The following is a 12704-nucleotide window of genomic DNA, read 5'->3' as shown; positions in this document are numbered from 1 at the left end:
CTGCTGGATGCCGACTGGGGGCTGTTATAAATAGTGCTGCAACCACATAAACATCCATCTACAAGCTATTGAAAATAAGTGAGATTTATATACATGCCAACGTTAAAAGACACTCGTACTACACTACAATGGAAGAAAACAGAGAGCACAGAGCCCCACATAGAGAATGATCACACCCTATTCAGAGGTTTAGATGCATGCCTCTCTAAGTTTACCCACAGGAACAAGGCACACCCCCCAACTCGACAGTGGCAGCATGCTCTGAGCGGGAAGGAGAGCTGGGCACCACTCCGTGTCTACTTTACACACTTTGACCCAGACGGCTTAATTTTGTTTTATGCTTTGTATCAATCGATACATGAACAATTTAAATCAATAAAGCTTTCATATCTAAATATAACCGGGAATCCTGCTCTCTGGAGCTTCTGACAACTCTGATCAGAGCCAGAGGAAGGTGTGAGAATGTTCTGGAGCAATCCCAAAGGGAGAGACCCAGACCCTAAACCTCTGGCTCCACTCTCCCGGGCCAGGCCCGAGGCTCACTCACAGAGATGTGGGTGCCACAGGGACGCATTGCCTCTGTCTGGGTGAGCCACCACTTCCCCTCTCACGTGGACGCAGGACAGATCTGCTATCCAACCACCCTTCAATACCATGTTGCACTGGAAGCAGCCCCAGCTGGGCGGACAGTGCTGGCTCTGCCAGAGGCCGGTCCCATAAGGCAGGACAAGGCAGCATACCAGGCTTAACCAGGTATCCGCACTGTGGCTTTGAAAGGGGCTGAATGCATGTGCCCGCGACACCCTTCTAAAGCTAAGAGCCCCACAAACATGGTTCTAATCCATCTGGCCACTTACTAGCTCTGTGACCTTAGACACATCACTTCTTCCCTCCAGGTCTGAGACTTTTAGGGCACTGGGAACTACGTGCATGCCAGGATCTTCGCGCCCTGCCTAATATGAAGCACGACCCCAGGAACGACTCCTGTGGCCACCAAGGCAGGTGCAGACCGGTGCTGCCTCTCAGACTCAGCCCAGAGGCCCCATCGCTCCCGCCCCACAAAGTCCCCTCAAAAGCAAAAAAACTGAACAAGGAATTAACTCTCCAAATCAGAGACAGACCTAAATGTCACCTTGCTAAGTACAAGTCTCCTCTCCTGGCATCAGTGGAAACCACATGCCATTCTGGCTGCATGCAAATCCAAGCCAAAGACACAGCCCCAAACCCCGAGATGAAGAACCCACGATCTGCTCCGCACTGGGCGGTCACATGCTGACCGCAGCCACGCCGCGACCGTGGAGAAAGCAGTCACGCGATCTCATCTTCTAAAGGAGAGCCCTGCCGTCCGCCAAGAGAACAATGGGCCTCGCCTTACCTGGATGGCTTTGGGAGCTCATTGCTAGCAGCGTCTACTCCTTGAAGCGGTTCAAAATGGCTCACAACTTCCACGTAAACGACAGCTCCAAAGAGCCCCCAAGTTCCACGAACACATACAAGTACGGCCACAGGGAGCGTTGGCGCGCAGCCACGAAAACTCCCAGTCTTGCTGAGCACGTCTCGCAGGCCGAGTCATCCAAGAGGTGGGCGGGGGTCTTCCGGGGCCCTCAGGAGGTGACCTGTGTGCTTAGAGAAGGAAGAGCAGTGTCAGTGAGGGGTGAGGGCTCTCGTGGACGGCAGCATCTAACTAGGGAAACAAGGTAGATGTTCACGCTGATTTATCGTGGGTGGAAAAACCGTCCCGTGTGGAATCCGTTCTGCTGACCAAACCACATGGGGGCTTTGTTCGTCAACAGGGTGTGAAGACACGTCGCAGAGCCCGGTTCTTAGCCTCGGCACCATCACCACCAGCCATTCTAACAAAACCATCAGTGCCAGCCCACTCCCACCACGCGGCCGCCCGGCCCCTCGCTCAGACATCCGTACCCCGCGGGGCTGCAGTCCCACGGTCCACACTCGGCCCCTGCACCATGTGTAGCCCCCTCCCCAGGCCCCGGGTTTCCGTCTTCATAATTACCACCTTCCCGGTTTATTTCCAGTTTCTGACTATAGAAGTAATCCGTGCTCATCACGGCTAAGTGTTTCAAGTCAACCACAATGCTGGCACCAGAGGCCAGCACTTGGTAAGGCTCGGGCTGGTCTCCTTGCCGTTCTTCTCTGCCCTTTGCCCATGCACACCACCAGCTCTGCAGCTGTGTATCCTCTTCTCTGTGCTGATCTTACAGCCGGGAATGTCCCCACGTCACTCACAACCCCCGGTCACATCGCTTCCAAGGCTGCTTCCTATGCCATGTGTGGCAGAGGATGCCCACCCCTCCCCTGGAGGGGCTGCCCCTCCCCACCTCAGGTGGCACTGTCCTCAGGACTAGGGTGGTACGTGATGCACGCCAAGCTCATCAAACCGTCCCCCCGAGACCAGTCTCCTCGGCGGAACACAGCCGCCCGAGACAAGCACGAGAACTCCTACCAGCAGGTGTTGGCCTCTGTGTGGAGGCATCATGGACCGATTCTTACACACTCGCCTGTGATCTCACCATCAGAAAGTGGAAACAAACTGAGAATGTGGTAACTATGGAAAATCTCCTACTGACCCTGGCTCAAGGCTCCTCTGAGGCCTCTGTCATCTCCTCCTTTAATGATGTGACAGATTCCTGTTCTTGATTAAATTATTCAAGGATCTTTTCTTTGCCTATTGCTTATACTCAGAGAACCCTAACCAGTCCATCGCAAAAAGGACTGCTCTCGGAAGGCTAGCCATTTTGGTAGTTTCCATGACACGTTATCCATAACTCTGTGATTGATATCCCCACAATTGCTGTTCTGTATCTGGTTGTGTCCTTAGGAAACACAGTGACATTTAATCTCAGGTTCAGACTTCCCATTCATCTCTTGGCCAGAAAGAAACACCACCATCTTGAAGACAATGTAAATGGTTTATTTTGCAAATCTCAGATGGCTCTGTGCCCTTCACACACAGGTCCCAGCTTGGCTGGATGTAGAAGTCTGAGAACACAAACACTTCTCCCTTGAAAGCTTCAGACCTGGCCCCACCCTTGGCACTGAGGAAAGCCCACGTCCATCTCCTTCCTAGGGGACCTCTGGGGACCGAGGCTGGATGATGCTGCGGGTGCCATTTTCTTCTGTCTGGATTCTGCGAGAATGTTTTTCTTTCATGTCGAGATCCAAAAATGTTGTCAGAAGGTGTAAGAGTCTCTTTTCCTTGATTTTGCTCTAAACGTGAACCTTTTAATATATACAGGTCTCTTCTCTGCTCAGGAGAATGCTCTTCACTGAGGTTTGGATTCTATGTGGGGGAACTTGCTCTGGCGTCCTCAGAGAGCCCTCTCCTCTCTGGCTGGCGTCCCCGTCAGCTCGGGCCCCTCCCACCACTGGCACATCTGCTGTTTACTCCGCATCCCTGGGCATCTTCTTAAGTTATATTCTCCACAGCACGGCTGCTGTCTTCCATGGTATCGGTTTGATTCCTTACAGCCTCACACTCCCCATTTTCAACCATTTCCCTTCACAACTCATTCCTTTCCCTTTTCAGCGCAGCGCAGCCCCCTTCCTCACCCGTCCACAGAGCCATGTATTCTCCCCGCCAAAGTCTTTTGAAATTTCCTTTTTCTGACTCTGACTGTGAACCACTCGCAGAGGTATATTCGTCTTCTGTGTTTCCGGGTATTTCCCTTTTCACCACATTCTGGGAGACCCCATGTGGGGATTTTCTGTTCATTCATCCTCAAATAAGAATAGCTCCAGTCCAGACCTGAGTTTTGCCAAAAGGCTGTGCATACTTGCTCCTACCCCGTCCTGTGTCCAGTGTAACACTGGCCAAAATCTGCTTCCCAGTGAAGCTACACACCCTGGCAGCCAGAATGCAGGGTCCCCAGCCCCAGTGCCCAGCAGGCTCTGACCTACGGTGGTCGTGCCAGACTGACATGGACTCTCTTCCCAACTGCAGATTAAACAGAAAACAGAAGTTTCTGCTATGCTATGATATATGTGTTCTGGAAGAACCTCACACTCTGCAAAACTATCCTAAACATACCAGGGCTTCTGAAAAAAAATAAATAAATAATAAGGTTGGAGTGGACCATTCAAAACTGCAATTTAATAACCAGGACACCAGAGAAATCCGTAACACCACTAATAAAAACATGACCATCATGTTTGTAAAAAAGACACATAAAATTCCTAATAAATAAAAAGTCCTGCAAATGTAGGATTTTACCGTGGCGACAGTTTTATGAGGGAGAACAAAAGGAAGAACAGAAACCTCTGAGTTGTGGAATCCGGGACAAAATGTTACGATGGAGAAAACCGTGCGACGGAGCACGTGGCCAAAATGGGGAGGAGGCAGAGCCGAGGTGGGAACGCATGCACGCTCACATGCACAGCATGACATCCTTCCGTGGATTACCACACTCAGCATGAGAGTCCTTCATGTTCAAATCCTGTTCCTCGAACACAGAAAGCATCCACGTATAGGAAAAATCAAGTCTGGCTCAGCTCAACTTCCACACTATGGACACTTTCTCCCCTACTCCGGCAGCTCGTGTTATGAAAGCACGCTTTGTCCCGGGACAGACATATATGAAGTGGGCTCATTTCCTAGGGCTGCCATAGCACCACACCACAGAGCAGGTGGCTTAGAACAACAGGAATTTGTTGTTCACAGTTCTGGAGGCATGGAAGTTTCATTAAGTCTGCAATCAAGGTATCGGCAAGGACATCCACCCTCTGAAACCTAGAGAGAAACCCTTCCTGCCTCCTCCCAGCTTCTGGTGGTTGTTGGCAATCTCCGACACTCCTTGGCACGCTGCCTTTGCCACCACATGGCTTCTCCCTGTGTCTCCGCCTTCACACGGCCATGTTCTTCTAAGAACACCAGCCATATTGGATGAGGGGTTCAACCCACCCAGTATGACTTCATCCTAACTAATGACATCTGCAGCAACCCTATGTCCAAATATGGTCACATTCTGAGGTCCTGGGGGCTAGGCCTGTAACAGATCTTTTTGGGGAGGGGAACACAACAACACAATTCAACCCCTAACATCCAGTACGCACTGCCTCGTGGGCTCCTCCTGACTATTCCCACACCAGCCTACCCGACGCCGTAGGAACTTGAAGGTTCCAGAAAACAATGTGCCCCTCATTTCACAATCCTCTCATCAGACCCACACCATGTTCTCTGCAGACCAACTCTTTCTGGACTATCAATAGCAATGAGGAATACACCTGGAGTATAGAGACATGAGCTTGAAAAGCAACTCCATGCAACACAGGGACAGTTGCCCAGTGTCCTGGCAGGTTTGGAGGGTGATTCTACAAATCCCAGGGGACGGTGGGGAAGGAGGGTTTCCTTTGTGCTGTCAGGTGAGCTGCTGACTCCATCGTTCAGCCTGGTTTCTCTGGCTTCAGCCACAGAGTCTACCAGCAGACTCCGTGCCCCAGGTCTTTTTTTTTTTTTTTTTTTTAAAGATTTATTTATTTGACAGAGAGAGACACAGAGAGAGGGGGAACACAAGCAGGGGGAGTGGGAGAGGGAGAAGCAGGCTTCCCGCGGAGCAGGGAGCCCGATGTGGGGCTCGATCCCAGGACCCTGGGATCATGACCTGAGCCGAAGGCAGACGTTTAACCGACTGAGCCACCCAGGCGCCCCTCGTGCCCCGGGTCTTTAGGTGAAACAAAAGAGGCCTTACCAGAAACGTCCAGCCAACATTGGTTCACAGGACAGCGGAATGCCCAAGAACATAGGCAGGAGAACCAAAACTGCCAGGGTCCCGGGCTCTGGGTCTGAATCTCAGATCGACATTTTACCATGTGACCTTGAGCAAGTTCTTAACCCACAGGAATGGGAATGAAGATGGGGAAACAGCACAGTCCTAGAGGTAGGACTGAACATGGCTTGGAGAGAGGAGGTCATGCACTCTAAACCATAAAACAAATCTTCCCCAAGCATTACACGCCCACTACATGCTGCCTACAAGGAACCAACTTAAAGTATAAAAATACAAATAGGTGAGGGACATCTGGGTGGCTCAGTCGGTGAAGCATCTGCCTTCAGCTCAGGTCATGATGCCAGGGTCCTGGGATGGAGCCCGGCATCGGGCTTCCTGCTCAGCGGGGAGTCTGCTCTCCCTCTGACCTTCCCCCATCTCAGGCTCTCTGTCTCACAATCTTCCTCTCTCTCTCAAATAAATAAATAAAATTTTTAAAAAAATACAAATAGGTTAAAGGTAAAAGATGGAAAAAGATAAATTATGGAAATACTACTCAAAAGAAAGCTGTGACAGTTACATTAGTATCAGACAAAGTAAATTTTAAAGAAGGAATATCACCAGGGATAAAGAAGGGCATTTCATAACGATAAAGAGGACATGACTGAAACATTTATGCACCTGATAACAGAGCTTCACACACGAAGCAAAAAGTAATGAAAATGTAAGGAGAAATGGACAAATCTACAATTACAGTTGGAAACGTCAACTCTGTTCTTAGTAACTGCTAGAGCAAATGGATGGAAAATCAGAGAGGACTGGACCACAACGGCGCTGACAGAGCACCAGCAACAACAGAACACTCGTTCCTCACATGGTTTTGAAAGTGCACATAGAACACCTGCCAAGACAGCCCAGCTTTGGGGCCATAAAACAAGTCTCAGTAAATTTAAAAGAAGACAAGTCAAATATACAAAACATGTTCTCTGACGAAATTGAAATTAAATATCAAAAACAGAAAGATAGCTGGAAAACTCCAAATAATTGGAAAGCAAATAATATACTTCATGGGTCAGAGAGGAAATTAGAGAAGAAATCAGAAGGCATTTCTGACCTCTCAAAATGGGCAGTACTTAGAGGGAGATCTGTAGCATCGAATGCCCACATTAGAAAGGGAGGTGACAACTCCATGACCTCAGGTTTCACCTTAAGAAACTATAAGAAGAATAAATTATACCCAAAATAAGCAGAAAAAAAAAACCAATAACAAAGAGCAGAAATCAGTGAATTAGAAAAAAAAAAACAATGAAACTAAAATCTGATTCTCTGAGACAATAAAACTGACAAACCTCTAGCTGAAATGATCAGGAAAAATAGAGAAAGAAAACACAAATTAATAATATCAAGAAAGCAAGAAGGAATTAACTACAGACCAAACAGATATTAAATGGACAATAAGGGAATATGACAAATAACTTTACACCAATAAATCTGACAATTTAGATGAAATAAACAAATGCCTTAAAAGACCCAAACTAGGGAGCTTGCTCAAGAAGAGAGAGCCCATGATCAGTGCATCCTCATGGCCACTGGACCCCTCGGGGGAGCCTCCCTGAGCCACAGAAGGTAGGAACTGGAGCTCCAGGGGGCAGGCGTGCTAGAGCAAAGGTGCATCTGTCAGGGGTTCATGGCTGCACGCAACAGAAATGCACCTGGTGATCCAGGCAAGCGAAGGAAACTCCCAGAAGGAAACTGGGTAGCTGGACAAGGGGGTGAGCACCTGGAGACAGGAAGTGATGGACAGTGCCCGGAGGACCCTTGTCTGAGACTCCCCTTCCCAGGGGCCCCCAGCTGCTGGGCAGCATGAGTCCCCTTGGCCAGGGCAAGGCAGGACACTTTGACGGGCAGCCCCGCCAAAGTGAATCTAAGGGGAAAGGGGTTGCTCCCCAGAGGGAAGCTGACATGCTGTTGCCAGAGGAGGTGAGGGACTGGGCAGCAGATGCCACGGAGGACCACAGGGGAGCGGGGATCAGACCGTGGCTCCCTACGGCCAGACCACAGGATCCTCCCAGCTGCCCACCTTCCCATCACAGGATTCCACCGGTGTGGCTCCAGCTGGTTTGTGATGGCACATCAGCTGGCCCGGCCACAAGTTCCACGAAAACCAGCAAGACACATCCGTCCCTTGGCACCACTGTCCCGGTGTGGGAGGGAGCGCTGGGCAGGGAGGCCTGAGCCCCGCCTGCCCAGCAAGGCCACAGAGAGCTGTATGGCCCTGGGCCAGCCCGTGACATTCCTGGGCGGGAGCAAAGCTGCATTCAGGGGCCTTCACGGGACACACACCACGGGAAAGAGGGCTCGGTGGCCACCAGCAGCACTTACAGACTCACACACGGGCACAAGGCCCGTGAACTTCCTGTGCCTTCTCTGTCTGGGGCTCCCTCCTCTCCAGAGGCGCCCTCCCGGGGCGCCCAGAGGGCAGTCCCCACCCCCCCACACACTGGTCCCATCGCTCTGCTGTCTGCACATCCCCCTGCTCGTCTGGCCGCTGTCCGCCGCGGCCACCCCACGCTGGACGTAAGCTCGGTGACCGCAGCGCCGGCTGCCCGGCTGGCACCTGAGGATGGGGCACACAGCACGCCACGGAACCGTGCTGAACGGAACGAACGTCGGAAAGTTGTCCCAAACCCACCTCAGCAATCACTTCCAAAGGGGCTGAGGTCCAAAGGCAGCTGCAAGAGCACCAGCGCTCTGCCTTTCGGGGGTTCTAGAAGAGAAGGATCACATCTGACACCAAAGGTCCGGGTAATGCAGGAGTGCGGGGGGCTGTGGGAGGCACGTGGCCTGCGTGCGGGCCGGGGGCTGGGTGAGGAGGGCAGAGCCACGGGTCACCCAGCCCTGCAGCCGTCCGAACATCTAGGCTAAGTGAGGAGCGGCCACAGCTTCAGGCAGGGGCTGGGACACGGCGGAGAGAATGAAGGCGGCGAGGGCCAACTATCTTATAGCTGGAAACTCAATTATACTCCCGGCGGAGAGAGCAAAGCGCCTCAGTCCCACAACGAAAGCGAAACCTCTCCTCTCCGGTCGCAGAGGAAAGCCCAGCAAAGTTGTCTGACCTGTGCAGCCATATTACTCCCCTTTTCTTCTCGGGGCCACGGGCATCTCTTTAGGTGGAAGGTTTTTGAACAACCCAATGCAATATTCACAATATAAAAACAGACTAGGAATTTACAGTTCAAATAAAATAAAATTCAAGCGCAGTGCAGTTCCTTTCACCTCGATGTAAACATCTAACGACACTTAACTAACCAATAGATCATTGCTTTTCTAAGAAAACACAGAGCACACAGTACTAAGATCTCAAAAATTACAGGAGCCAAAGGTTTCTGAAACCTATTCACGAGGAGCAGTTGGAACTGGAATGTGTACGTCTCTCAAGTATATACTTCGGATAAAATTAAACAAACGCTGAACATATTATGACGAGACACAACTGCTTTTACGACTGCATTCTTTCCTGATTTATGACATGAATTAAAGACCACATTTGGAAGGGTGAGCAGGAGAAGAATCTGGAATTCTGACTCACAGCACCTTTAGAAAGACAGGCATGGGCACTCCATGTACTGGGCAGTCTCTGACACGGAGCACGTATTTATATAAAGACAGCTCTTTCTTTATTTTTATTTCTGCCCCATACGGAATAAAAGGAAGCAAATGCGTCACTACAGCTTAAGTGTGTGCTAATATTTCCTTCACCAAATGTCTGAATCTAGGATTACCTATAGCTCTTCTCTTCTGCAGATGCCCTTAAAAATTTTAGTTGACCCAATTTCATAGAATAAGCCATAAACCTTCCAAAGAGTCAGAGTCTTAGAAACTATAAATCCTTAAGGGAACATTCTTTTAAAAATCGTATTAGGTGACCACAAAGAAATGCGGCCGTGCAGGGATGACACGTTTCCTCACTCGCCACAATCCTCTGCACCCCGTCACATGGGCAAAGAATGACCACAGTTCAAAGTCCGAGCTCCTCCCCACCTCGGCCACAACCTGCCAGGCTGGTGGGAGAACAGCAAGCTGTTCGCGAGAGCAAACACAGAGCCAGGAGCCGCACGGTGCAGCGCAGCCCACAGCACCCCGATGCAGGATGGAGGACACAGACCATCAGCCTGAGCCGGGAATGAAGCCAAGATACCCCCCTCACCACGTCCACTCAACATCATCTCAGAGATGTTAGCTAGGACGGCACGGCCAGAAGAAGTGAAGGGCACAAGGACTGGAGAGGACAAAGATACCGCGTTATTTACAGACAGCATACAAAACCCCAAACAAGGCACCAGCCACTATCGACATTCCTACGTGAACTTAACAAGATCGCTGGGCACAAGGTCAATGTACAAAAATCTATTGTATTTTTACATACCAGCCAAAAAAAGAGAGAAAAGAAGCTTTGAAAAAAGATACCATTTACAGTAGCATCCAGTAGTGGCAAATGGCCAGGCGTAGCTCTGCCCGAGGACTCGTGAGAACTTTGGACACTAAGCTGTGAAACATCAGAGATGAGATTTAAGATCTAAACAAACGGGACAGCACACCCTGTGCCCAGACTAAGAGGTCCTCAGTACAATCTCAGTCACCATCCACCAGAATCTGCTTGAAAACTGACAAGTGTATTGGACATTTTACGTGGACCTACAGAGGACCTGGAACAGCAATCTTGAGGAAAAACAGACACAGAAGACTTACACTACTAAGTACCAAGATGTATTATAAACCTATGTAATTAAGAGGCTAGCGGAAGAACGGACACCATAAGGAACAAAACATTCTTGAATGAGACCAACACAAATACAGTAACATGAGAGCCTTTGCTGTTCTCCACATCCACAGGGAGAGGGGGTCTTTCAGGGAACAGTGCTTGGGCCACGGAGATCTACACGGAGAGAGATGAGCCCAGACCCAGGAAGCACCTTGCCATGGAAACTGGCATGAGCTGGAGCACAAACTCAAGGCCAGACAAGGAGGACGAGCCTAAAAGACAACAGAAAAATACCTGCAGGCAGACAAAGATTTCTTAAATAGATTTAAAAACAACAGTGTTTAAGAAACTGACAATAAAGGAAAGAAAATGATACATTTTACTGCATCAAAATTAAGAACTTCCATGTATCCAAAGACCAGCAGAGGAGGGAAAAGGCAACTCAGAGAGCTGGGGAAGAGAATCTGCCCAACACACACCCAACGAAGGGCTGGCGTCCATAATATAGAAATAATTCGTATAAATTATTAAGGGAAAGGCAGACAACTCAAATAATGAAATGGGCAAGAGATGTGAACAGATACTTTTTTTTACAAAAGAGGATTCCACGTGGTCAATCACCATAGGAAGAAGTGCTCGGCATCTATAATCGCAGGGTGATGTGAATTAAAACCACAAGCGGCTAGAACTTAAAAGCAGTGCAGAACCAAGCGTTGGCAAGGCTGAGGAAGGACTAGAACTCTCAAGCTCTCCCGTGAGGGTGTGGATGCACAGCCACCATGGGAAAGTGCTTAGTGATATGTACCAAAGCCAGCCCTTCGCAAACCTGTGCCCCAGCAAAGCCACTCCTAGGTACGTACCCAACAGAAATGCACACAGCAACGACACGGCAGCCTTAACCGTGATAGCCAAAGCCTGGAAACCTCCCAGATGTCCATCAACAGTAGCATGGATAAATAAATTGTGGGACAGCCCTATCACAGAATAGTTAGACAAGAACTAACGACATGCACAACACAGATGTATCACACGATCAACGCTGGGCAAAGAGCAGACAGACACGCCAGAGAACACACTGTGGGCCTCCATATATATGCAATCTGGAAGCACACAGAACTACTCTGTGCTGTTAGAGGACAGGACATTTGCCCTTGGGAGTTAAGTGGTAGGGAAGCAAACGGAAGGAGGAAAAGAGGGCTTACGGGGTGTTGGTCACGTTTTCTGTTTCCTGGCAAGTGAAGATCAGTGAGAGAGAGGGTTTACTCTGGAAATTCACCCACCTGAACACTTTTAGCCTGGAGACAGAGGGAAAATCAGCTACTCAAAGGCCATCTTGCATCAAAGAAAGATCCAAAATAATACCTACGTGCTGGGTCCATTCCACTTACACTATATTCCTACGATCAGCACATACACAGGAAGAATTTACCAAACGACCCCCTCCTGAGACAGTTACACCTCCCAGAAGCAGGACAGGACTCATCCCGAGTCCATGATGACATAAACACGGTGATTCAAACTGACAGAATGGATGGAAGTCCCAATGGGGGCCCAGGTCAGGGGATCAGACAGAAAAAACACCCATGAAATAATTGTTAATGTAAATATTTTCAATTAAATAGGTAATTTGAGCATAATTAAAATTATTTTAAATTTTAACAAATTTTAATCAAAAAAACAAACTCTTGATGGAGTGATTTTCCCAAGTCTTATTTATATGGCGAGCTTTATTAACAAGCATTATTTTCTTCAGCAAATACCCTTAATGAAATATGGGCTGTATGGTCTAGCAATTATGTTCTGTAAGAGCATCATTTTATGATAGATGGTCACAGAGCAGAAGACTTAAGGTTTTTTCCCCACAGTTTGTGGGGACAGATTTATTTTTTAGCTTCAGAACAGGCCTGACACTTGACACCATGTCAGCATGTTCTACGAGGAGTCACATATGAAGATTTCATGAAATCTGAGTAATGCAGGCTCCACTGAGCAGGGCCCAGATCCTTCCACCTACCCAGGAGGGCCACAGGCAGACGGTGAAAGGGCAAAGGGATAAAGGCACCAGCACCACCAGCGCACACCACCAGGTCGATGGGGCGCTCACCCAAATACACACTCGAATACACAAGCACGCGCTCACACACCAACACACCTGCACGCAAAAGCACACATGTATAAGAGCATGCTCGTGCACACGAACACACTCGCGCACACGCGGG

General features: G+C 49.3%; 1 protein-coding gene across 4 annotated transcripts in view; it reads right to left on the bottom strand.

The window, feature by feature from the left end:
- HDAC4 (histone deacetylase 4) overlaps positions 1-12704 on the bottom strand; it is a 297060-nt gene that overhangs the window by 261145 nt on the left and 23211 nt on the right. For 3 of the 4 annotated variants that reach the window (XM_032390141.1, XM_032390404.1, XM_032390226.1), the window contains exon 2: positions 1376-1623. In XM_032390141.1, the coding sequence (XP_032246032.1) occupies positions 1376-1397 (22 nt within the window). In that variant the 5' untranslated portion in view covers positions 1398-1623. The remainder of the gene's footprint in view (positions 1-1375; positions 1624-12704) is intronic. The other variant, XM_032390320.1, reaches the window with a different exon arrangement.

The sequence above is a fragment of the Phoca vitulina genome, unplaced genomic scaffold, assembly GCF_004348235.1.
Source record: "Phoca vitulina isolate PV1807 unplaced genomic scaffold, GSC_HSeal_1.0 scaffold1, whole genome shotgun sequence".
NCBI lineage: Eukaryota > Metazoa > Chordata > Mammalia > Carnivora > Phocidae > Phoca > Phoca vitulina.
This window is presented reverse-complemented; position numbering and strand designations above follow the sequence as displayed.